General features: G+C 39.6%; 1 protein-coding gene across 1 annotated transcript in view; it reads right to left on the bottom strand.

Annotated features, from left to right (window-relative positions):
- Positions 1-24,484, bottom strand: part of LOC102292667 (mannosyl-oligosaccharide 1,2-alpha-mannosidase IA) — a 192,391-nt gene that overhangs the window by 5,713 nt on the left and 162,194 nt on the right. The window contains 5 exon segments of the mRNA XM_005925531.3: positions 2,627-2,846; positions 6,195-6,310; positions 7,818-7,911; positions 8,065-8,188; positions 12,598-12,692. Of these exon segments, the coding sequence (XP_005925593.1) occupies positions 2,627-2,846; positions 6,195-6,310; positions 7,818-7,911; positions 8,065-8,188; positions 12,598-12,692 (649 nt within the window).

Genomic DNA, 24,484 nt, shown 5'->3' with positions numbered 1-24,484 from the left:
AAATCATGAATATGGTCGGAGAAAACAGGTTCTTTGACGTGTTGGAAGTGGCAGCATTCAATTGGTCCCAAAAAACTCCCCCATCTTGTTGTAAGACATTGCTGTGAGAGCAGCAACAGTAGGAGCAGAGCATTCTGGGCCATTATGGCTCATTAAAGTGTGCAACACATAAAAACATCAAAGTAATAAATGGTTTAATGTTCCACACAAACTTCACTAAAGGTCTATCACTGTATAAAGGAAGACGAAGACAACTTCAAACAAGAAATTCTTCAGTGTGTTATGACACCACCTGCTTGGGAAAAGGGAAGCAGAAGAATTAATAACTACACGGATGCTGCTGAATCACTATTTTCATTGGTAAAGCTTTCAAAGTCAACAGTGTGAGGAGAACTCCAGTGGATGCTACTCAATTAAAAAATAAAGCAAACTGAAAAACAGACTCACTCCTTCTCTAATTAAACATAAAGGAGCAAAATCAAGTCTGAAGTGATTTGAGCTGCACTGTAGCAGCAAAATAAAACCCCAAAAACCCTTAAATGTAGATGTATAAACGATGTTTGTCACCTCCCTAAAGTCTATATGAGGTTGAGCAGATGCGTGAATAGTGCAGGTAGAAATAAATAAATCAATAAAAGCAACCTCTGATGCAAAACTAAACCAGAAGTAACATGAAGTCAAGCTGCTCACACTAAATCACAGCTGCACTGAGTGACAATCTTACTACACTTTCAAAGCATAAAGGTGATTATGACTGCACTTGTGGTACATCCATCTATCTATCCACACACACACACACACACACACACACACACACACACACACACACACTCCGACCTCAATAACCTCTTCATCTCCTACTGCTTCCTTTGAGGTCCTCATTTCCCTGCACCAGCTCGATGCTGTGAAGATGGCAGAGATCCAAAAGTCGGAGCAGGAGGAGTCTTTATGGTATCGGTATTTAAGACACAGCTTAACGGCAGCCACTTTATGTGCATGCAAGAGCAAATCTCACTTCTCTCACTTTCCTGTAGACAGCTAATCCGAGAGCTTCTAAGCACCATTCAGTTCCTGTAATGAGTGAAGAAAAACCTGGTGGCTGACTATAGAAGAGAAAGCCAGAGAAGCCTTGCGGGCCTGCAGATCAAAATGCGTTCAAAGCGTATCGAGGAACCTGTTATGTGATGAGTCACATTAGCTTACTGGCGAACGAGCACTTGAAGATGAATCCTTACAGCCCACCCAACAGAGGAAGGATAAAAAAAAAAAAAGCTTGAAATTAGAAGGGGAGATTATTGTCAGGACCAAGACGTATACTGAGGCATAAATCAAACAAGGGTCTTCCCAATGCATGTGGGCAGGCTTGCTTATATGATTTTTTTTTTTATTGCATTTTTCCCCTGGGTGCATCTTTAGAGCGCAGCCATATACATTCTCATTCATAGGCTGGAGCCAAAGCAAATTTGCCATTGGAGGTTTTATCATAGTGTTTACTCTTCTAAACTTGATCCCTATTCCCTCTCTTATTCTCTCCGTTTTTCTTTCTTCCAGATACATTTCAACATGCTGTTATTATCAGAATCAAACAAACTCCGAGGCTCCCTGGCTGCTGCCCTACAGCTGTGAGACATTACAGAATAACTGAAGTTTAATTCTTTGCTGCTCCTTATTAGACCTGCCGTCGCTCCGCTGAGGTGAAGCCACCAAGAATGCTTCTCCTTTTTTGTCAGGTTAAACGCCCAAGGCTCTTTTAATTTACAATATTTCTCCCCTAGACTCAGTTTCGTTACTCTGAATGCTACCATAAACTCTCCTAACAAGACAGATATAGTGCGCTACAGCAGTGAATTCCTCTGGCTTGGCTGTAAGGAGAATGAACACCAAATTGAGAAATAGATTTGGGATAAAACAGTCATTCACCTCAGAAGGAGATTCTCTTCGGCAACCTGACAGGTCAAGACGGGCGGGAGGGCTACAGGGTCTGCTCAATTATTTCTCCTTTTTGCATAAGTGTTAGGATTTAGGTTCATTGTTTCATTTAATTTAATAGGAAAATTCTCGGTATCCCTCTTTGACAGCCAATCAGTGGCCTCACTAGGAAATGGTCACTAACAGAATTATTAAAGAAGAAAGCTCTAGAAGCTGAGTTCTCACTGAGATTTAAAACCTATATGATTTTACCTGACTGTGACTTGGTCACTGCTGCTAAAAGTTTGCAATTTTCCATTTGTGCAAAAGCATCTCCAAAGCAAGCAGACTACTTTGCCTTTGTGGAAATTATAAAAGTATACCCTCTGTCTTTAGATATGTTCAAGATCTGCATAGGCAGTAAATGGTAAAATGGTAAATGGCCTGTATTTGTATAGCGCTTTTCTAGTCCCTAAGGACCCCAAAGCGCTTCACACAACCAGTCATCCCACCCATTCATCCACCCATTCACACACTGGTGATGGCAAGCTACATTGTAGCCACAGCCACCCTGGGGCGCACTGACAGAGGCGAGGCTGCCGGACACTGGAGCCATCGACCACAGTTGTGCCTTTCAAACCCAACATAAACCCTGCAAGTGCTACTGTATTTGACACTATTCCAAAAAACCCAGCTCTACAGCAGCCCTGACATTTACCTGAGCGAGTATAGCTCTCATGTCATGTATGTGTGATCTCTGCGGCAAGGTCCAGGTAGTGCTGCCTCTTCTCCGCTGCGCCATCATCTGCCCCAATTCCGATCATGCCCCCGGAGAAGCAGGCCAGGTGACCCATCTTGTGGTCCAGGATTCCTCCTCTCCACTCAGCCATGTAGGTGAGACCACCAGGCGACTTCTGTACCAGGTTGGCTTCGATTGCCTGCAATGACATACGCAGTCGAGAATATTTAAACCTGATGTGCCCACTGCCATCATTCACATACTGTTTGTTGCTGTGATCAAGATCGGGAAACAGGTTTCTTTCACCAGAGATTTTACTTCTATGTATAAGAGTTCACAATTAATAGTGATTCGATATGGACAAAAGTATCGGGCTACATACATATTACACACACAGGAGCTGCTCAGCTTTACAAACTTATGCCGCAAAGCTTCCTGCACACAGTTTTTGTGCTGATGTTAATGTCAGAGGAGCTTTAGAGTCAGTTATTGAGTCAACAGAGCATTGGCGACATTTAAGCCCTTGTGCTCCTCTCTGCACCAAGGCTTAAAATTGATTGAATTCAAGCATGGTACTATGATAGGAAGACACCTCTGCAACAAGTGAGCTCTTTAGAACGACTCATTCTTTTACAAGTGTTGTAAAGGCAAGCTGCATGGCCAAGTGCTTGATTTTATACACCTCTGGCAAAAGATTAAAAGGTGTGACCCAATACTTTGTCCATATAGTGTACTTAAAAACCCAATTACTTTTAGTCTGATTTAAACTGTACAAGCAGACCCCTCACAGTTCCAGAGAGGTACTGAGGAGAAAGGTCTTCTCTCACATCTCTAGTTTTATTTCTCCATGACCCAGAAATATTCTTTGCTTTTTTTGAGGATTTTCATAAATGAATCTCTAGGAGAGACGAGCCTTACTGGAGGATGCCTTTACCGCACTTAAACTTCACTTGGGTAAGTATAATTTTTGTGACACAAGTTTGACAGACACAGACAGGAATACAGAAATCAAGTTGAAGCAGGACAAATGATAAGTGTTCATTTGTATTCATGAGTTGTATTAGATAGTTAAACGATGGTCAGCTGTGCAACCAACTTTTCTACCCCTAACTGTTTGTGTGCGTTAAATAAATAAAAGCTGCTGACATACCTTCATTCTTGTCACTGTGTGTGTCACATTATGAATTCGACTGAGAGTAAATGCCTAATTTTTCATGAACTTTATGCTCCTCTGACAGAGGTCATAAAAAGCAGCAGTAAGCAGCTGTGCCACCTGTCATCTTTAATAGACATTGTTTTAAAATTACTGCTCCGAAGCAAGGGCATCTCATTTTGACTCCTATCTCCTTGTGTCTTCTCCTTGCCTCCTCTGCTCAGACCTTAGGTCGGAAGGACTGAGACATGAAGAGACAAAGAACAGCATAGAGGACTTACAGACATCTTAGAAGAGGAGGCTGAAAAGTCTTAAAGGTCTGAGGAAGACATTTTTTATCGTCCAATATTGGCTACGAAGACAGTACAGAGACTGCTGTGCAAGAATGCAGGTGGGGACTTTCATACTACAGATGACTAGCTCAGATAATTAGCTGTTTATGTAGCAATGTCTATAGTGATGCTTCAGCAATATTTAGAAATTAGAGCAATCAGACAGACTTGTGTGTTTATGTTGACTTATTATGTTATTATCACAGTGGATTGAGAGCTAAAAAAATGCATGTAAAGAGATTCTCTGCAAACTCTATGCACTCAGTATTATTTGAGGCATAACATTTGTTATTCACCAGTTTCTCACCGTCTGTCTCTGCGTTTGTTCCAACAAACCTAGAACTGGATGCTACGATAAAACCTGACAGATGAAAACGCACAAAGTACTATTAAAAGATTATATCTTTTACTTTGACATTAAATCTGCAGCAGCAGAATTTTTTGCAAGTCCAAAGTCATGTTTACTTATCTGTAGATGATTTAGTGCAGCCAAAGTTATAGGAGAAGATAGTGCAAAAGGATTGATAGCTAGCAAATACATTCAAATATGATGCTTTGCACTCCATGCATGCATATCATTCAACTGGCTGTTCACTGAAACCTGAAAAGTGTTTATACATAACACCTGGTAAGATAGCTGCTTGGTTCCCTAAAAGAGCTCTTCATGACTGTTTAAAGTAGAATTGCTCAAGATGTGGTGTGATACATGCAGTTTAGATTAAAGTGATTATTATTCACCAGTGCTGTATGTGGGTGGTACTGGAATGTGGACTAAATATGCATACTTTTAATTTGGCACGACAAACGTAGTTGGTGTCCACCAGAAGTAATAACATAACAGTGCTAACAAGACAGGAGCCACAGCCGACCATGCAAAGACCGTGACCTGCAAAGACCCACTCTGCTGCCGTCTCGTTAACACGGTCCGCAGTAAGAGATAAAACGACTGATTATTTTTTATCAGACACTGATAATTCATGATAATTGCGTTACAATAGAATATATAGACAATCTTTCCTCCTATAAGGGATTAGTCCAGTGTGGCTACTGCAGTGATGCACAGTAAATGTATTGCTTTTTTTGCAAATTAATTAACTGAAGGAATCAAGAATCTTTTTTGTACATTTCTGCTTCTTTGCAGGTGTTTCTTGTCAGTACTTTGTTTCATAAAACAGCTGTTTCCACTTGCAATTCTTGTTTACAGCAAGGGAATCACTTCATGCTAAATAGGGGGTGTTATAAATAGTTTATAAATACCATGTTCTCTGAAAAAAAAAAAAAACATTTTTCTTGAGGGTTGCGGCTGATGATTTTCCTACTAATTAGCTGTTGTTAGCAGTAATCATGGCATAGCATAATTAGAAAATGTTCTCTCATTCAGCACCGTTTTAATTAGAACTCTACTTTTATTTGGATGCCAAAGATAATGAGTTGTGCCATGCCTTCACCTCAGATCTCTGTATAAACATGTAGCATATAACTTAATCTAAAAGCGCGGGGGTCCTTTGCCATTTAAATACCAAGTCACAGGGGAGAAAGAAAGTCTGTAATTAGTAATTCTGCCTCTGGCTTGACCCTCTGATGAAAACTGAGGAATTCTCAGTGGCAATCTTAAATTATTTCCTATGATATTGTAATTGTAGCCACAGGCAGTGTGGTTTACTCTGACATTATCTCCATTAAAGAGGAAATAATAGTGATTTTATACATGATCATAGCACGCACATTCAAGTATACGGATATTTTTCTGCTGATAGTGGAAGAGCAGCTTTTACTATTGCACCACATGAAAACATGCTCCATTCGGCTGATTACAGCTGAGTCCATTCTGTGTCAGATAAAGATAATTTACAGTGTTGTATCCTTTGCTCAGCCTTCAACTAGTCCGTAAAAACAACATACTTGCTTGTCCTGCTGTTGATTGTTACGGGTGTAAAGCAGTTTGTGGGCTTTGTTTTATTAAAAGTGTATGCTAATTACTGTAATTATCATTTAATCTAACTGAGCTATGCTTCAGCAAGTTGATTCCTTTGTTTACACCGAAAAATAAAGATTTCCATACCTCCAGTGCAGTGTAATACATCTTCTTCGCATCGTCGTCCGTCTTGTCTGACATCAGATATGATTTGATCAGATACTCATAAAAGCTATCCCCAAGGCCACCAATGGAAACATGATCTACAGGAGAAAATAACAGGTAAACTGAGTTATTCAGCAAAGTCTCTCACACGCACAAACCCATATGCATGGATACAGATTTTTTTATTCATGATTTTCTGCAGGTGCTGGAAAATTTTTAAACCAATTCAGAATTTCTTGAAAAGATGGCAAAAGTATTTTATATGTTTCAGGAGAACAGTCACAACCACACTTTAAACAGGAGACTTAGTGGTCAATAATCTCTAATCTTTAAGCTTTTACACCATAGCTTACAAAGTAGACACCTTATAGTTTGAGATAAGTTGTGAAATTAGTGATTGAGATCATAAAACCACCAAAAACCTTTGATCATAGATCAAGTGAGCATTAGGTCTGTTTGCACTAGAATCAATCAGCACAACTGCCCCCTAAATGAATGCAGTCACTTCTGCATTGGCTTCTTTGTTCATTTTAGGTATAAACACTTTGCTGCTAATCACAATAAGTACAAAGCTCATGGCGATTCCAGTACAACTAAAATGATTTGATTATGTAACCATGAAAAGTTATTCAAATGTATTTCTGCTATAAGTTTTGATGAAGACTTTACAATTACCGTGAACTAAAACGTGATAGTTGCAGTTGAGAAATCGTTAGTACTCTTGTGTTTTCTGGTTATGTAACGCACTTCAAGCTTGTCAGTGGAAACTGAAACAAACGCCTGTTGATTTTCCACTTGTCTGCTATAATTTGAATTCAAAAGATGAATATGATCTCACATAAAAGGCAACTCTTCATTAATCCACTCATACTCATTGCATGCACATACACCTTTGCTAACTCCTCTGCAAGGTTATCACAGTGCTGCTGTGTTTGTCCTTGACACTGACAAATGAGAGAAAGCTATGAAGCCAAATGCACCCCCCCCCCTTTTCTGTTGATATTCATACACAGTTTTCCTCACCTCGTTTACATCCTCGCCCACAACAGTTTGCTTCTGTAATGATTCAGATTGCCACCTTTTCAATTCAGGCACCGTTTGATCACCTGATTTCCCCCAAGCTTCTTTCAGGTAAATCGGAAAGATCCAATTTCCTTAAGTAATTGAATTCATTCTCATTTTAATAACCCAGAGCAACTGGAGTCATATAGCCCTTGCTACTGTAGGAGCCCGGTTTTACAAATGAAAGGAAGAGGGTGGATAGGTGGAGGACACAGGCGAGCGGCTGAAAGAGCTTTGACATGTGAGGTGATTCAAGGTCTGTCAGTAATGTGAAAGCTAAAGAAAAGAAAGAAATGGAAAAGGAAAGAAATGTGAAACCACATTCAGCAACCTCACACTCCTGTAGTCCTGACCCACAGTGGGTACACATAATTACTGTAATACAGTGAATATCAGGAAACAAAAATCACCTTCCCAAGTGGACCTGTGACCCCAATTTCAATTTAAACGTTTTTTTCTGACTTTACCCTTCATCACAAAACTTGTATGCATCCTAAAATATCTGCGCTGATATTTAAGTATTATGCACAGTACAGTACTTACGCTGGACCCAGTTGCCACTGACTGGACTGAGAAAGTTTGGGTACAAGCCATGGGGTTTCTCAATCTTGTTCAAGAGTTTCCTGATGTTCATCACCTGCAAATCACATGCCATTAGGCAAGGGGAATTTGTATTATGCCATCACCTCAAGGCTGAAAGGCATTTTGCACAGAAATTGTGGTAATAGGAAATCAGAACATTCTGTTCAGCGCTGTAAATTGCAAAGGAAGGGTTATTCATATACTGAACCTTCTCCGTGTATACTGGATTGCTGGACAGCTCAGTCAGATGCACAAATTCGAGGTGAAGAGTCCCAAACTCAGCCAGGATACTGCTCCCGGCTGAGGCCCAACCCCAGCTCCAGCTGGTGCCACTACAACAGGGATGACATTCAAACACGTCCACTAAGTATCGCGAAATAGACAGTTCAGCAAGAAAGATTCATAATAAATATCACTTATTTTTCCATGTAAATAATAATAAAACATAACAAAATTTGGTTTATCTGTCTGTGCCCATGTTTGTGAGTGGTTAGATATGCAATGCCCACTGGGAAGTGTTAAGGAAGACAAGAAGAAGCCGGTTCAGTTACCCCGTCTGATGTTTGTCACCTGTCAGTTTTACTGTTTTTGATTCAGTTGATACTTAGCTGATCCTGACTTTTTTTTTTATAATTCTGAGAGGCTTACCTGCTGCTATTGCGCTAGAGTTTGAATATTTTATGTAAAGCTGTGGTTAAGTCATTATGCTAATTTGACACTGCACGTGTTTCTCTTTAGTTATATATAGTATGTGCTTGTTTTTAAATGAGTAAAGCCTTATTAATTTAAGGCACATCGCCTTATCTTTTTGTAGCATCAGGCATATGTAGTTGAGCCTGTAAAACATAAATATTGACCATGCTCAGATCTTTGTTTTAGGATCGGGTCTTTGTGAAACTGACACTGCTAACTGCAAATGCAGATTAATTACATTCACTGGTGGCATGCTGTGAACGTAATGGGTTTAATCGCTGTCCTAATCTTTTTGGTTTTATTCATACAGTCTAAAACATGCTCAACAGATAAGCATATTCATTTGGATGTAAGAGGAGCTAATAAAGCTTTTAACTTTCTATATGCTCGCTCTTTACAGGATTGCTCTGGTTTTCAAGTGAAAGCACAACATTATTTTGTTTGTGATTGCTTACCAGGACAACCTTCTGATACCCATCCATATCCTCTCAGTGAAACAAAGTCTGATATAATTGGAATTTTTCCAACTGCAACTCCGTATTTGAAGCTAACAATCTACTCATTGTGCTGCCTTTGTGTACAACTTTTTTGCATGACATCAATTTCCTTGTTTTGTTTCCACAAAATTAAAGCACGAGAACTACTTTGGGACAACAATGTATAGTTTAAAAGGCATTTTTAGCTTTCTAGCTTTCCTTTCTGGTATACTGCCACTGCAGCAGCATTAAACCAAACTCCAGGGAAGAGCCTCAACACTTGCAAATCTCATTTTTTCCAAGGCCACTTGCAGACGAGATTCTTCAGATGTTATAGAATACATCATATTCTCATCACAGTGCAGCTGAACAGAGCTAAACAAAGTACTCTGAGTGCTGGTCGGACCTCTCTGTACTCAGTCTCTGCTTAATGCACGAGGCTTTGCCTTTTATTTCAGATAGAAATCAGTAACCATCTCCTGCAATCTGTACAATGCATTCCAAAGTGCACTGATCTAATTGAATTTGATATGTGGTTATTAAACTACTAATATCATAATGACAACATTGAAATTATAAATTCATATTTTTCTTCATTTTTATGCATAAATGCCAAATGTTTACCAGTTCCTGTGATGTAAAGATGTTACGTCTTTGTCTGTTTATGTGAATACAAACAGCCTGTATCACATAGTGCTGCACATAACCATGACAGGCATTTTTCTGTGTATTTTGACATTTTGTCGACCAGTCAATAAATTAATAAACAATACAAATGTTAATTTCACTGACAATAAAAATCGGGTTATGTAATTCCAATTTAGTCTAATGAGTTAAAAAAACTCTCTCTTTGCCCATTAAATCTTGTATTATTAACCTAAGGTCATCACATTTCTGTGCTTTTTGTGAACGGCTTATGACACTGACCTAAGAAGTAAAAACTGCAGCACATAACGTTCAGACGTTTAGAGAACTATTCCCAGTAGTTACACACTCCAAGTGGGTGCATTTTTAAAAATCTTTTTCCGATGGTGGTGGTAGTTTTAAAATACATAAAATTAACTTGGCAGCTGATGTGGGCTGGCCCTCTGTCTGGTAAAAATAAACTAATCAAAAGTCTATAAAAAATAGCCCTCTCCATCATCTAACATTAATTTATGTTCGACTGCAGTGATTGATGTTTGTTTAAAGTTTCATTATACTCAATGTCAAACTCAATGCCTTAATATAAACCTGAAAAAGTGTTTTAGAAACTGCACACCAAGGTCAGCAGTGCTGGCCCATTAGTTAGTGCGGGTAAGATCACTCAACAAATCAAAGCTTAGTGTGGTGAACTGATGCTTGCCAATGATTAGTTAGTCCATAATACATTAAAAGAATGACTTTACATATCCTCTAAGAGTTGCTGGAGGATATGTGATATCGGATAATGAATTGAGTTGAAATGTTGAGAAGGTGAGAAGAAAGGGGAGAGAAATGGTGGGAAGTGGCTGGCGAGTGAGAGCAGAGAGGAATCAAAGAGTCTGGCACTCTGATAAATGCACCTATTAAAAGGTTTAGGGGCTGCATCGTTAATACTTCTGGCTAGAGTCATATCTGATTCCCGCTTCAAGTGGAATCAATTGAAACTCGGTACAGGGCAGCAGGTGTTGCATTCGTTGCAGAGGGAGGGGCATAGGGTGGTAGTCTCTGGAGTCTCTGGTAAGCAACATCACTGGCACGCATCTGTTAACCCTTTCACCTTCTTTAACAAACACAATCTATTCCATATCAGTCAGAAATATAATCGAGTGTAAGAGAAAAAAAAAACAGATTAAGAAATGGAAATCAATACCACGTGTTGGGAATAATGTGCTTGGGAAAAGTAGGATCTTTTACATTTTAACTGCAATCGTTTTAGCATTGTTTACGCTGTCATTTTAACAGGAAACATAAATTAAACACTACATGTAATGTTGTTAAGGGGTTTAAGTGCCGTTAAGAACATCTTTAGCACGTTGAAGGGGTTTTTGGCTACAGAACAGGAAATGTGACATTGTTAATTTGTAAAAGGGGAATCTGTGAGTTATTGCATAATCTAAATTATAAGGTTGAGAGCAAAAAAAACCAAACACAAAATCAAGAATTTTATTAGCTAATATGTTATTTTCTCACGTATTTTCTTCCTCTAAATATTCGACAAAGCTGAAAGAAGGCTCCCTGGAGCGTATTACTATAATGATAGTGATCATGACCATGTTCAAACTTTCTGTCAACTGAAACTGAAATAATCTGAGCGATTAAGAGTAAAAACTTGTGGTATTTTTTGTAGAAAGTCTACATATGCACTTCCTGTCAATCAGTTTTACCGTACTGTTTTATATAATGTACACACACTAACACAGTAGTACACGCACTTTATACCATTAAACATAAGAAGAATCTATCACAAGGAAAAAAATCAATTAATGGAAACTCCCCTGAACTGACTTCCCCAGGGTGCACACGTTCTCTCACACGCTGCATATGTTTACTTCCAAAGTGACGTGGGTTTGTTTTTGTGTGATACACTATGGGTAGTATGGTTCCTCCTGCCCATCTGTAGGACTGGCACTGTTTGTAATGTAGAAGGAATTAACTGTAGACTGAGGTAATTAAATCTTCCAGCAGCTGTGCAGCTTGGCTGGTGGGTTAATTGGTAGCAGGTGGAAGACAGGGGTGCCAGGAAGTATCTTATAAGAAAATACGATTAGTTAATGAGAAGAAGAGTCTGAAAGTTAAAACTTGGTCACGTAATTTTGATCCATATTCACATCATGATGTACATTTTACACTTTGTTGTTCATACATCATACGAGTGATGACAAGACAATAGTCACGTTGCATGAATGTAGGCCAGCAATGATAATTTGCCTGTCACAGCCGACCGACACAGTGCTGTTATCATTCATCAGTTTGTCAGATTTCTTTATTGTAAGCTTTTCAGTTCCGATTTCTGTCTCACTATAAAACTGTAAGCCACTTTTTCCCCTCTTTATTTCCACTCCCGCCTAAAAAGGGAGTGGAAAACCCACATCCAAACAAGCGGAGAAGCAAAACTCCACGCTGGAAATTGCTCTGAAAATGAGAATAGCTCAAAGTTGTGCTGCATGACTGTGGCATTAAGAAGATCATGTCAACACAGATTCTAGATTAGAAAGGCAATAGTTTAGAACAGATTGAAAAATTAACACTGTTCATTTAAAAACGTGCAAATATTATTCAGACGATCTTCTGAAGTGGTTATGAACACAGATTAAATCTTATCTAAATGTCATTTGCATTATGAAGCTTAGCCTGCAGCTGATCCACTGTCAGTAAACAGAGCCTGTGTGACTGGGATGTTTTTCGCTTTCCTTAATTGATGTTATCGCCACATTCAAACAACATCTATCTTACTTAATGACAACTTGCATGTTGAACTTTGTTTTTTTTTTCTTCACAAAAGCCAAAGTTTTGCTCACTCCTGAATGTCAGAAAAATGTGATAGCTTTCAATCGTCTTTTATCAGAGAAGAAGGACAGCTGGACGCGATGACTTGTGCTGAGACTCACCTCCCGAGATTGATGACTCCTCGGGGTATTCCTGTTGGTGTGTTGAAGGCAGGCAGTAGCTTCTCTCCCAGCTCCACTGCTTTATTTTTGAACAACTGAAGAGAAAACACAAAATACAACTTGGTGAATATTAACTGACAAAAATACAGTATGCATACAGTCATGCAAGTACATCTATGTACATCCTTACTGCTTCCACAGGGATTAAAATGGTAAGTAGCAGTCAGGCGCTGCTAATCAAATGCACTTGATTAACTGATCATCAGCAAGTGTGAACACCTCTATAAAAGCAAAGGCTTTGACTGAGCATGTACGTGTGTGTTATGATGACACCACAATCTTCCCAAGAGTGCTCAAACTGTGCAATACTAAGAGAAACTACCCATCCCCCATCAGAGAACAACATCTCAGACTCGAACATTTAACATGCTGACTGAGCTCTGTAAAGTTCATGACATAGCAGCACAGCTTAGATTTGCAAAGTTGCATCTAAACAAACCATAAAACTTGTGGAACACTGTTTACAGGTTTGGACAGCGCCATGTTTTGCAAAAACCAAACAGCATACCAACGCAAACACCTCATGCTGTCAAGCACGGTGACGGAGGTGATTTGGGTTTGTTTCACAGCCACAGTGGCCTTGTTTCTTGGAGTCAGCCATGATCAAGTTGACCATCAACACCTCTGTATACCAAAGAATTGAATATGACACCATCTGTCTGACCATTAAAGCTTGGATGAAACTGGGCTATGCAGCAACACAGCGACCCCAAGCATAGAAGCACACTGAAATGGGTGAAAAGAAAAGAATCAAGGTGCTGCATTGGCCCAAAGTCTAGACCTCAGCTAGCTATGCACAAATTAATCCCACAAACCTCAAAAACCTTTATCATGAAACAACACTGTAAAGAAGAGTGGGTAAAATTTCCCCCAATAAATGTGACAGACTGATAAAGTAATAGATGAAATTACTACTTCAGGTTATTTCTGCTAAAGGTAACTCTATAATCTCAGACTGGATGTACTTTCACAGGAGTACTAAGAGTTATTTTTTAGATGACTGTAAAACAGCCAGCGTGTGTGAATTAGTTTCTTCTCTTTACTCATAAATAGTTAAACACGTTGCCTCTGACCACCCTCCCCCCTCAAAAGACAAACAAATAAAACAAAACCAATAATGTATAAGCATTAACACAACTACTGTAATATTAAAATAACTCTTAGTTATGTGCTCTACGAAAGTCTATTTAAAACTGCACTCCCTTCACATCTGCACTAGCAACAGTCTCACGTCGAGGCAGTATCATCTTATGAGCTGGACTATCTTTCATCAAATCTCCATTCATTCTCCACCATTAACCAGAGGGAATAGTGTTTGGGGGGAAAAAAGGAAAAGAAGATAAAAGAGTAAGACATTGAAATCTCGACAAAGAGAGAGATGTCTTAGAAGACAAAAAGGTAGCTGAGCACAGGTGAGATTCATAAAAGAGAGTGAAAACCTCAGAGGCTGGAGACAAGAGAAAGTGACTGAGGAGACACTGACGTGTTATATGGAGAGAAAACGGTGTAGCTGAGGACAAAGCGCAGTCAGAAAGAGCTCGTGCAGGAGAGCAGTGACTCAGCAGAAAAATCGAAGATGAGAAGAGAAATTGCAGCCAGATAGCTACAGCCCACTTGTCTTTAGCATGATTATTATTGTAGAAGAGAACTTTGCAGAGTCTAGTTTGAAGTGTGCAGTTGTTTTGAAGAGAATTTCAGAGTTCTATTAAATATTTACAACTGGCCCGTATATTCTTCACTCCATAACTATATAGGGAAGAAAAGAAGTTTAAAGCTGCCACAGAGCCATTTGTTTGGTAATGGTTGTTTGTTACTGACTGGATCTGGTTCAGAAAACAATCACTGGGTTATTTTAATACTTGAGGACATTAAAAATATTAATGAGTCTCATATTGTTTTTACTTTTAGAAGGAATAACATAATTAAAAAAGCTCCCATAAAACTCAAATTAAACATGAAAGTAAGAATAAGATTTTACTACAATGTAAAAAATAACTTAAAATTAACATAAAAAAATTTAGTTATTGAGCCTTTAACTGTGATTTACAATAAAACACTAATGAATGAATCTGGATTTCCGCAGCGCATGTCATTTCACAACTTAATTACTCAGCAAATGAATAAATAATGAAAGCTACTAATTAGTTGCGACCCCATCAAAAAAAAAATTCAAAGCTAAAACATTGATGTTAAAAAAAGAAAAGGCGAGCCTGTTTCACAATGTCACCTTCTCCTTGGGACCAAATGGCGTCTCCATAGCAGACAGCATCAGTAAGAAAAGAAAAGTGCCATATAAAACCATAATTATATCTATACCTTAAATGTAAACTTTGCACAGTGGGTTATACACGTAATGTACTCATTTAAACTACACTGTACATATCCTAGTAGTATGTACATCACAAGAATAGCCAGAAACACAAGAAACTGCATCACAGAATATGAATGGTATTATTTTTTACACCCTTGAATACAAGGACTAACACAAAAACAACTTCACTTATGATGTCAGAAACTTTATACTGATAAGGACAGCAGTAAGAACAGGAATACATCCTACATACATGTAAAAAGAAAGTTTAAGATTAGCAATACTCATCAATAGAACCTGAACGATAAGCTGGTTGATATAACCTGTTTGCCAATATCTCCATATCAGCATTTAGAATGTCTGATAAGTGGAGATAAAAGTAAAGAAATAAATGGTAAATGGCCTGTATTTGTATAGCGCTTTTACTAGTCCCTAAGGACCCCAAAGCGCTTTACACATCCAGTCATCCACCCATTCACACACTGGTGATGGCAAGCTACATTGTAGCCACAGCCACCCTGGGGCACTAACAGAGGCGAGGCTGCTGGACACTGGCGCCACCAGTGTCCGGCAGCCACCAGTAGGCAACGGGTGAAGTGTCTTGCCCAAGAACACAACGACCGAGACTGTCCAAGCCGTGGCTCGAACCGGCAACCTTCCGATTATAAGGCGAACTCCCAACTCTTGAGCCACGATCGCCCCATATAAAGAAGACATGCAAGAAACACCCTTCAACCATATTCTGAGGGTTGATGTTGCATAGTTTGTCCACTAGAGGGTACTTTGCAACAACATGTATTTTGGACGCCACAAACAGCTACAAGCCTAACTGAGGACAGTCGGCCAGGGAATACCTGAGTAAATAAATAACTACACATTACACACATTAGGGAAATCTGTTTATTTCTTATGTAAGTGAAATGGAAAAAAACCTCACCCTATATATTTAAATATCAGACTTTAACAAGATCTATGAGATCTCTCTTAGATCAGACACCGAATATGAGTCATAAAATTCCTATATCAGTAAGGCTGATATTTATAAAAAGAAATGTAATTATTATTGGTTTCTGACACTGTATTAGTTTAAGAATGTGTGTCTATTGAAAGATTTTATGGGACCGTGGTGGCAACAGTCACTTGTTAATTCTAGCTAGAACAGCTTCCCCCTTGACATGTGTCAGTGCACATCTGTGTGTGTCACACTCGCTCGAGTCCCCTGGTTCTCCATTTTATCAGAGAGCGCGGTAATGACCCTCCGCCTGGTCTCATCTCTCTTCATCGCCCCTTTCTACCGCCAGTGCTGCACGAGCAAACTAGAAGCCCAAAGGCACAAACACACACACACACACACACACACACACCCAAAACCAACACAAATGCAACTCTGTCCTCGTTTACGTTTTGCATTTGTGTCTATTAAAGCTTCACAACAGAAAGATACTTTAGATCATGCAATCAATCACATTTAAATGAACTCCCTTTACTACATTAAGTAACAGACAAACATGAAACAGAAGCTGTTGATTATATTGCATTCATTTATTATTGTTTGCTTGTTTATAAATTACATGATTAATTATAGTAAAACCCCTTTGGCAGGCATCGTCTCAGTGCACAGCACACAATCTAAATGAAAGGCCGTGTTCGTAAATCTATCTTTGCCGACACGCCACTGCTCTCTTGTGCCACACTCAGCGCCTCCTCCAGCACACGAGCTTCCATCCTGAAGTGCTACTGTAATTGCACTTGCATCTTGTCCAATGTGAAGCTATGAGTAAAGTCCATGATTGGCTGGATTTACATTTCTTTCTGTGTTTTTTTTTTTTAATATTTAAGACTCCCTGCAGGGATGAAAAGGATGAACGGATGGTGGAGCAAGGCAAAGAGCAACGCTGATAGAATGTGACAGCCGACAGGTCACTTTCTTCTCTCTCAGTTGAAATTTTCTGTCAGTTGGCAGATAGGAGGCTGGACACAAATGGCTTTTCTATCAGCTCTTAACTGCTGAAGACACACATCAAGCATGGAGTCATCTCTCTCAAAACAAACATCATCAGAGCCCAGTGGAGAGAAACTTTTCTTGGTCTGCCACTTCTGTTTACCACTAAAAACTTCTGAGTCCTCACTCCAGGGAACATGGCACATGGAAAAAAGAGGTCTATGCACTCTTCCACATGCCCAGATTTCAGTGTTAGTAATTTTGAACCTCTGTTTCCTGCCACTCTCTGCCCCAAACCCCTTTGTTCTTGTAGTTGTGTAACATATTTTTCTGTTACAGTTATTGTGGCACAGTAGATGCTACAGTCACCACAGTAATAAAGCTAATATACAATGTTGATTCACATAAACATTCCCATCAAACTTAACTGATACCAAACAAATATTTAAATTCTGTTGGATACTAGAAAATATATTAAAAACACAATCAGGACCATTATAGTCCAGCAATTTTTTTTCCATCTTCAGTAATTTATATGGGTTTGATGGCTCTATGTGGAAAGCTGGATGTAATAAGAGCAGCACTAACATCCTATACAGAAAAAAGCAGGCACTGTGACCGGCATAACAATGACTGCGTCAGCTACAGCGAGGAGAAGCTAGGGTGTAAGTGGGTTGCAAAGCTGCTTGCAAATGCAACCGCGAGCAGGCTAATGCAGTTTAAATATTGCACGCAAAGCCATCAGCTGATGAGGGGGATGATTATTGAGCTTGGCTGATTCAGCAGGGTTTTAAGACAACCTTAACGTAGCCTCTCTGAACTTATGCTAAGCTTAGCATTATGAAAAGTAGAGTGGGCTAAGAGCTGCAGCATGTTTGATCACAGAATATATATATAAACTGATCACACCTTCACTAACAAATCAAACATGGACAGCAAACATTTGAACTCTGTCGCATTAAAGAATAAGACATATTTTTCCTGTGTTGCAAAAGTTTGATAACTGCTTTCATCCCCATTTATCTGAGAAGGGAGAAAAATAGAATTTTACCAACCTCATTCTTCAATCGTAAGCTAAGTCCCTTATTCATGCATTTTTTGACTCTTCTTAATGTTTCTTGGCAACTTTCCCTTTTCTTCTTGTCGTTTAGGACACATTATCATGGGTGATTAGACAGGTGACGCACATGGTGAAAATATAATGTGGCAATAAATGACTAGGACGGCGTTTTAGCAGCCAGCAAAGAGCATCATCAGCTGCTTGAATCCCTCACTCTCTGTGTCACTGGTGCTGAAGTGAAAATGGGAGTCTTTTGATGTGAAAACAAAGCCTTGTCTCTTCTACACCTGCCATCATTTCCTCTTTACTCATACTACATAGATGCAGGAGACAAAGCTAACTGAAAACCTGACCTGCGTAAGATGACACAGGGGTGGCATGCAGCAGGGTCATTATGTGCAATTTGAAGGCAAATTTCATCCAGGGGGCTGGTTTGTGGCTCCTTGGATTCTATCCTCTATTTCTGAGAGCAAAGCGTATGCAGAGTGCATGCATAATCATATGTTGATTGCAGTTCAACACGGATATTTTCATGCAACTAGTTACCTATTTAAGAAGAGTTCATTTGAAATCACTTCAGGTTTCCTTTGATCGACAAGTAACAATAAAATCTAAGAAACTCAGTGGGTGAGTATTGGCGTTTTGAGAAACTTGGTGCCTAGCTGAGAAAAATAAAGGCATTTTCCTTTAGACCAGAGATCTATAATTCATATTCTGGCAGTTTATGAGTACAGATCTTCAGACTAATCTCCTACGCATCCCTCAAAGCTCAGCATTGTGTGAGTCTGCAGTAGTTTTCTCACAGATTTTTCCCTTTGTTCTGACTTGCAGAGGAGAGCTGCTGGTCAAAAATACATGTATAAAGCAACTTGCAGGCAGCAGGGAGCAGTTGTGATTACTTTTGTATCAAAAAAATTGTTATTTGGATGGGTTTTTTGTGATGCAGGGACTTCTCATGTGGAAATATAAACCATCCCTCTCACTAACAGCAGTGATCATTATCCTCAAGTTAACCTAATGGTTGGGACTTTGTTGCAAGATTCAGCAACTTTTCAAAGAAACTTTTTTCACTTTTTTATACAAATTACAGGTGAGGCGCACATCTCTCTCTTTCTCTACGGTTTAGCGAGCTGTAGCAGCCAAGGAGAGTCTGTGCACTGTGCAAGACAAGCTTTTAACTTTCTTTTTTTTTAGTCATTATTTCACTTCTAAATATAGCTAAAATCTCAACACAGCCACTCGCAACTTATGTGTATGGTTAGATCTTACATCTTGTTAGATAACATTCCAGTTATAAGAAAACCTCTGAATACCGTTTGCTAATTAGGACAGAATTTTAAGTTCTGGCAACACAACAAAGGATGCTTAAAACTGAACCGTCTCTAACGGCTTGCAATTAACAAGAAATGAAAACCTTGTAATGACGTCAGCCACATGATGATGAGCCAGGGACAAAACAGAAAATCGTGTTTGTGAAATCACTTTGTAGGCAACACATCACTGTACAGCAAAACGTGTTTATTTTCCAATTCTAATTCATCTGCTAACTATATATTACATTGTCATAACATAAAATGAGCAATGGCAATTTTCTACACTAAGGTGACATCTTCAGCATTGCAGAATGACTTCATGTAGTAATATATCTAAAACAAAGTGCTCTTTGTTTGAACTAATGCTCATGTTCTGCTTACCTGTAGTAAATTTTGTATCTACTTAATAAATATTCTGATACATTTCCATAACCTATAGAGGTCAAACCAAAAACAGCTTTTGTTTTGTAAATCTGAAAAGAGATCAGTGTTAATAGAAAAAAAGGGACACTTTTGGCTGCTGTTTTATTCACAAGGGATCGCCAAAGCAGGTAGCTTTGCATGTTTGATTTGGCACATTTTTACACCGGATGCCTTTCCTGGTCTAACCCCCAGTGGGATTTGTCTCTTCTTCAGGGATCCAAACAGATCTTTCACTTTTACTAATCTTTCACTTGTTAGTCTTAGTATAAATATACCATAATTTTCTTTCTTTTCCCATTTCTCCTAAAACAACTTGTCAGTCTCCAAATCCTACAATGAATACCCCTATAATCTGTTTTTATGTGCACAGGTTAATTATGCTGAACATACAGTTTACAGAGTCAAAGCTGGGAAAAGCTTCAAATAACAAAATCAGGACTTTTTGAGCCTAACGTCAGCTAAAGTTGAGCTCCATGCGACACCTCAAACGATGTTTAGTCAGTAAATGATGGTGCTGCTTTTGCTGTGGAAACAGAATCCACTTTCACCATAGACTTAGTAAATCACAGATGTAATACACAAACACATGCAAAAAGACATCTGCAAACGAGCAAATTGAGCGAATGGCTGTAAAACATATTTACATGTTTCATCATAACTTGAACTCTGCACCCGTGGGGGTGTTTTAGCTGTGTTAGATGGAGTAATTATTTTGTTTTGGAAAATGGTCGTCCTACAGTTGAAAGTTGGAAAAAAAAAACCCCAAAAAAACCAAGAACACATTAAAACAAGGTTCAGGTTTGCTGCAGGCTGAAAGATAGCTGTGGTTTAATTCTACTGAGGCTCCAACAGGACACTCATTTTCTCAGCGCGAGGCGAATGGAACGCATTCTTTACAATTCTTTATAAGTAGCGGGTGCACCTTGTTTAATTTCTCTCCTAGCGGCATTGGTCATTAGTAGGATCCTTTTCTGTCCTCTTTATCTTAATGAGCCTGATAGGGGAACATAGAAATATCCAAATAAAACAGACACTGTGCAGGTATCTCAGTGACTAGTTGCAGATGTCACTGATTGAAAGGAATATTACAAGTCTCAGCTTCAATAGTCTTCCCCGGTACATCTACCCTTTCAACTGGATCTGACAAGACTGACAGGAGGAGACCCTTTGATGCACATTGATTTCGTTCTTCATTTCACAAGCTGCTGGTGCGAGCTGACTGAAAAGCAGACAAGTCCACAGCTCACAGCACCATCATTTTACTATGCTTCAACAAGTCCAAATCTCACTACATCAACATTGTTGCCTTTGACCAAGCTTTACCCCTACTTTGAATACTGAGCTACAGATGGTAAGCTATATTTAGCCACAGTGGTGTGTAACATTCTCAATGAATATTCAAGGTTAATTTGGGCAAGATAGTAGAAGGACTGCAAAGTGTTCTTTTGCTTCTCTGTAAATCTTTACTATTGCCAATGAGGGAATTGTTTTAAAAGCCTAAACGTTATCTGAGCCAGTGGTTTCACTGCAAATTCCTATTCCATTGTTGTACCCCACTCACGTTTCAACATCTCAATCTGAAAAGCTGGCACAGTGACATAGCAGGCTGGGTTTAAGACGCACTAACTCGCAGCACGCAGTCTCACATCAGCCCCCGATGTCGTAAATCAAAAGTACTCTGCATAATTTATGCAGCATACCATCGCCTGAGAGCGAGGAGGCGAACATGCTAAAACAGATCCAATAAATTAGACATGAGGACTTGCCGAAAACAAACGCAGTGGTAAAATGGAAGTACCCACCAAAGCCCAAATTGGAAAACAAACAAGTGGCGGCTGCTCAATCAAGCCCCCACTGGAAAGAAGCAGCTCTAAATGAGTCCACATTACAGCTATACTGTTAAGCAATGTTCATCAGCTTAAACGTTCCTCTCTCAAGTGCACGAGCCGCCCACAGACTTTCTGCCCCTCCTTTTGACCCACTAAACTGGGCTTATACAAATCATTCCAGTGTGCCGGCTACTGCCTCTGTATTATGTAGCAAACACAATAGCCGTTCTTTCTGTCAGCTTAGTGATGCAATTATTGAAGAAGATGTGGGTGCTGGTTGTAAAAACAGAAGAGGTCATTATTCAGTTGTTTCAACTTTAACATGTTCTTTCCATATTACAGGATAACCACCAAGTGGCAGTATATGCTTCAGTTTTGATTTGGGAACCAAAATGGTACGTTTTATCATCCAAAGCTGCTTATTTTGTGTTATTGCAACACAGTGTCTGCATGAAATGAAAAAAATAAAAATAAAAAGAACAGCCAGAGGGAAGACTTAATCCTACTCATGTTTTACTGTGTTTTTTAAAAATAAATACACAGAGACTCCACATGTTCGATTTATGGAGCCATCTCCAAGCTAGCCGACGGCAAATCACTTTGAATCATTGTCTTAGCACCTTGAGAGATAATAATATTGGCACACTCCCCACCTGTGGCATACAGGACAAATAAAACAAGCTTGTCCGTCACATAGCAACGCTGTTATACCCGTTTACGTATTGACAGATGTCATAGATGATCAGTCCTCGCTGTACCAAAGGACCAGACATCAATAATTCAACCTGCAATTTGCAGGGTGCCACAACCTTTCCATCATTATTACTATGGAAGAGGAACAGGAAGAAGATGGGGCTGATGGTGTCAGATCCAATTCTCATAAGGGCCTTAACAGTCTCACAGGCTCGGTGTAGGAGGACAACAGGCACCTACTGGCCCACTCAGCTAGACACAAGAGCTAACAGGTACCTTCCTGTGTGGGCATCGACAGACAACGCTCCCAGAGAAACTGTAGGAAATCTAAGAGCTCTTGTTAAAGTGTAAGAGAGAAAAACTGTCTGGGACTGCGCCTGTGAGCTACATGCAAATGGTGAAGACATCACAACTCTGTGTAGGAGATGGATTAAAGTTTTCACACATACTTTGTTATATCCTGTGAGAAACTTGCAGGCTGCATCAGAATGTAAAACATTTGAGACCCAACAGAATAATGCAGAGGCCGTAATGTTCATTATACTCCCTCAGTGCGAAAGTGCTGTAATAGTACTGCATTAAAAATAAGTTTCAGGGAGGTGCTGGAGGGCAACCCAGACTGCCATGAAAAGCGGTTTACCCCACTGAGAACATGAAGGTTCTGTGGCACAAGAGGAAAGCTCTCAGAATGGTCACAATTAGGATAGTCTAAGGCAAATCTGCCCACCGGATTTAAAATTCCCTTGGTGAAGTCTTTGATGTTTTGGAATAAATGGAGTAAATTTTGCTGAAAAATTAAGATGCATGTTAGGTTAGGTCACATTTTACTACACTGAGCAAAGACAACGTGAAAACAAAATGCCAGGTACAATTTATTCGCACATTTCATTAACTTGCAACATACAATTTGTTTACATGTCAAATTCATGCAAATGAAATATGTGTTTGAAGTGACACTACAGCACTCTTCCTGAAGCATGAAGTCTCTGGTATTTGGCACTTTGTTGTTCAGACAGCCTGTCGTTATCGAATAATAAGAGAGGAAAATGTCCTGCTGGTGCCGCAAGAGAAACAAATTCAGTCACCAGTTTCATTAGGAATAATTGTCTGGACACCATGAATGTTTCTACAAACATTCATAGCAAGAGAATTGTTGGAGTATTCCTAAAGTATTTCCTAATATTCATGACATTCATGACCCTTTTGTTTTGCACACAAACAGGATGTACTTGCCTTTATATAGGGCTTCTCTAACTGACCACCCTAAGCGCTGAAACATCCATCTCTTGTTTTAAAGAGTTCACACTTCTTAATCTAAGATATTTCTGAACACTGAACAATAATACCGTATATACCTGTTGCTGGTTCTTCAAAAGAGATGAAACGATCTGAGAGAAAAAAAATGCAATTTCACAAGTGGTAATGAGATCTGGGGAATATAGCGCGATGAGGGGTTGAGGATAAAGTGCCTCAGTTGAAAAGAGAGAGTGAGAGAGAGAGATGAGGGTTTGTGGTAGGACTGGGATGAGAGAAGGCAAGATGAAATGAGGAAGATCACTCTGGCCTAGTGCGGATCAGTGGTTCAGTTGGCAATATGTGCTAGTTGTTTGTGGAGTGTAAGAGAAAGATGCAAAGAGAGAGGCCGGGTTTCTTTAAAAGCCCCTGATGGCAGCGCCGGGCTTCAAAGCATCGGCTGCCTCATCAAAGACTCGACTCAGTGAAGGATATGGCCACTGTGATGCCTCGTATGCGGGGGAGCGACTGTGTGTGTGTGTGTGTGTGTGTGTGTGTGTGTGTGTGTGTGTGTGTAAGCTGGAGTGACAGATGCTTGCCTGAGAATGTGTTTCTCTAAATTAAGAAAGCACATATCATACTTTTAATGATTAACGAGTCCAACGTGCATCTTCTATTGGAGCTTCAAACAGTGGTTGCCAAGAAGGAAGGGATATCAGTCCAAGTAGCACACATGTTATTGTGTAGCTTAGCAGTTACCTGCTAAAACCACTAACCCATTGAGGTATAGATCCCTGTGGGTGTCATGTGGTGTGTAGCAGCTCGAGGGTGGCAGTAAATCCGCTGGGGTCTTGTGGATTGCGGGGTTGGGTCTGTGTGGATCAGAACTGTTTTAGCACATTCCCACAGATGATTAGGATCTGGGCAGTGGTTCGTCTCCATGGTTGAGAATTTAAACCGGTGTGAAAAAAGATGCGCGCGCACACGCACGCACGCACACACACACACACACACACACACACG

Source organism: Haplochromis burtoni, unplaced genomic scaffold (assembly GCF_018398535.1).
Source record: "Haplochromis burtoni strain Fernald_Lab_line unplaced genomic scaffold, NCSU_Asbu1 Contig_84, whole genome shotgun sequence".
Lineage (NCBI taxonomy): Eukaryota > Metazoa > Chordata > Actinopteri > Cichliformes > Cichlidae > Haplochromis > Haplochromis burtoni.
Note: the sequence above shows the minus strand (reverse complement) of the source record. Positions and strands in the feature narration are given on the sequence as shown.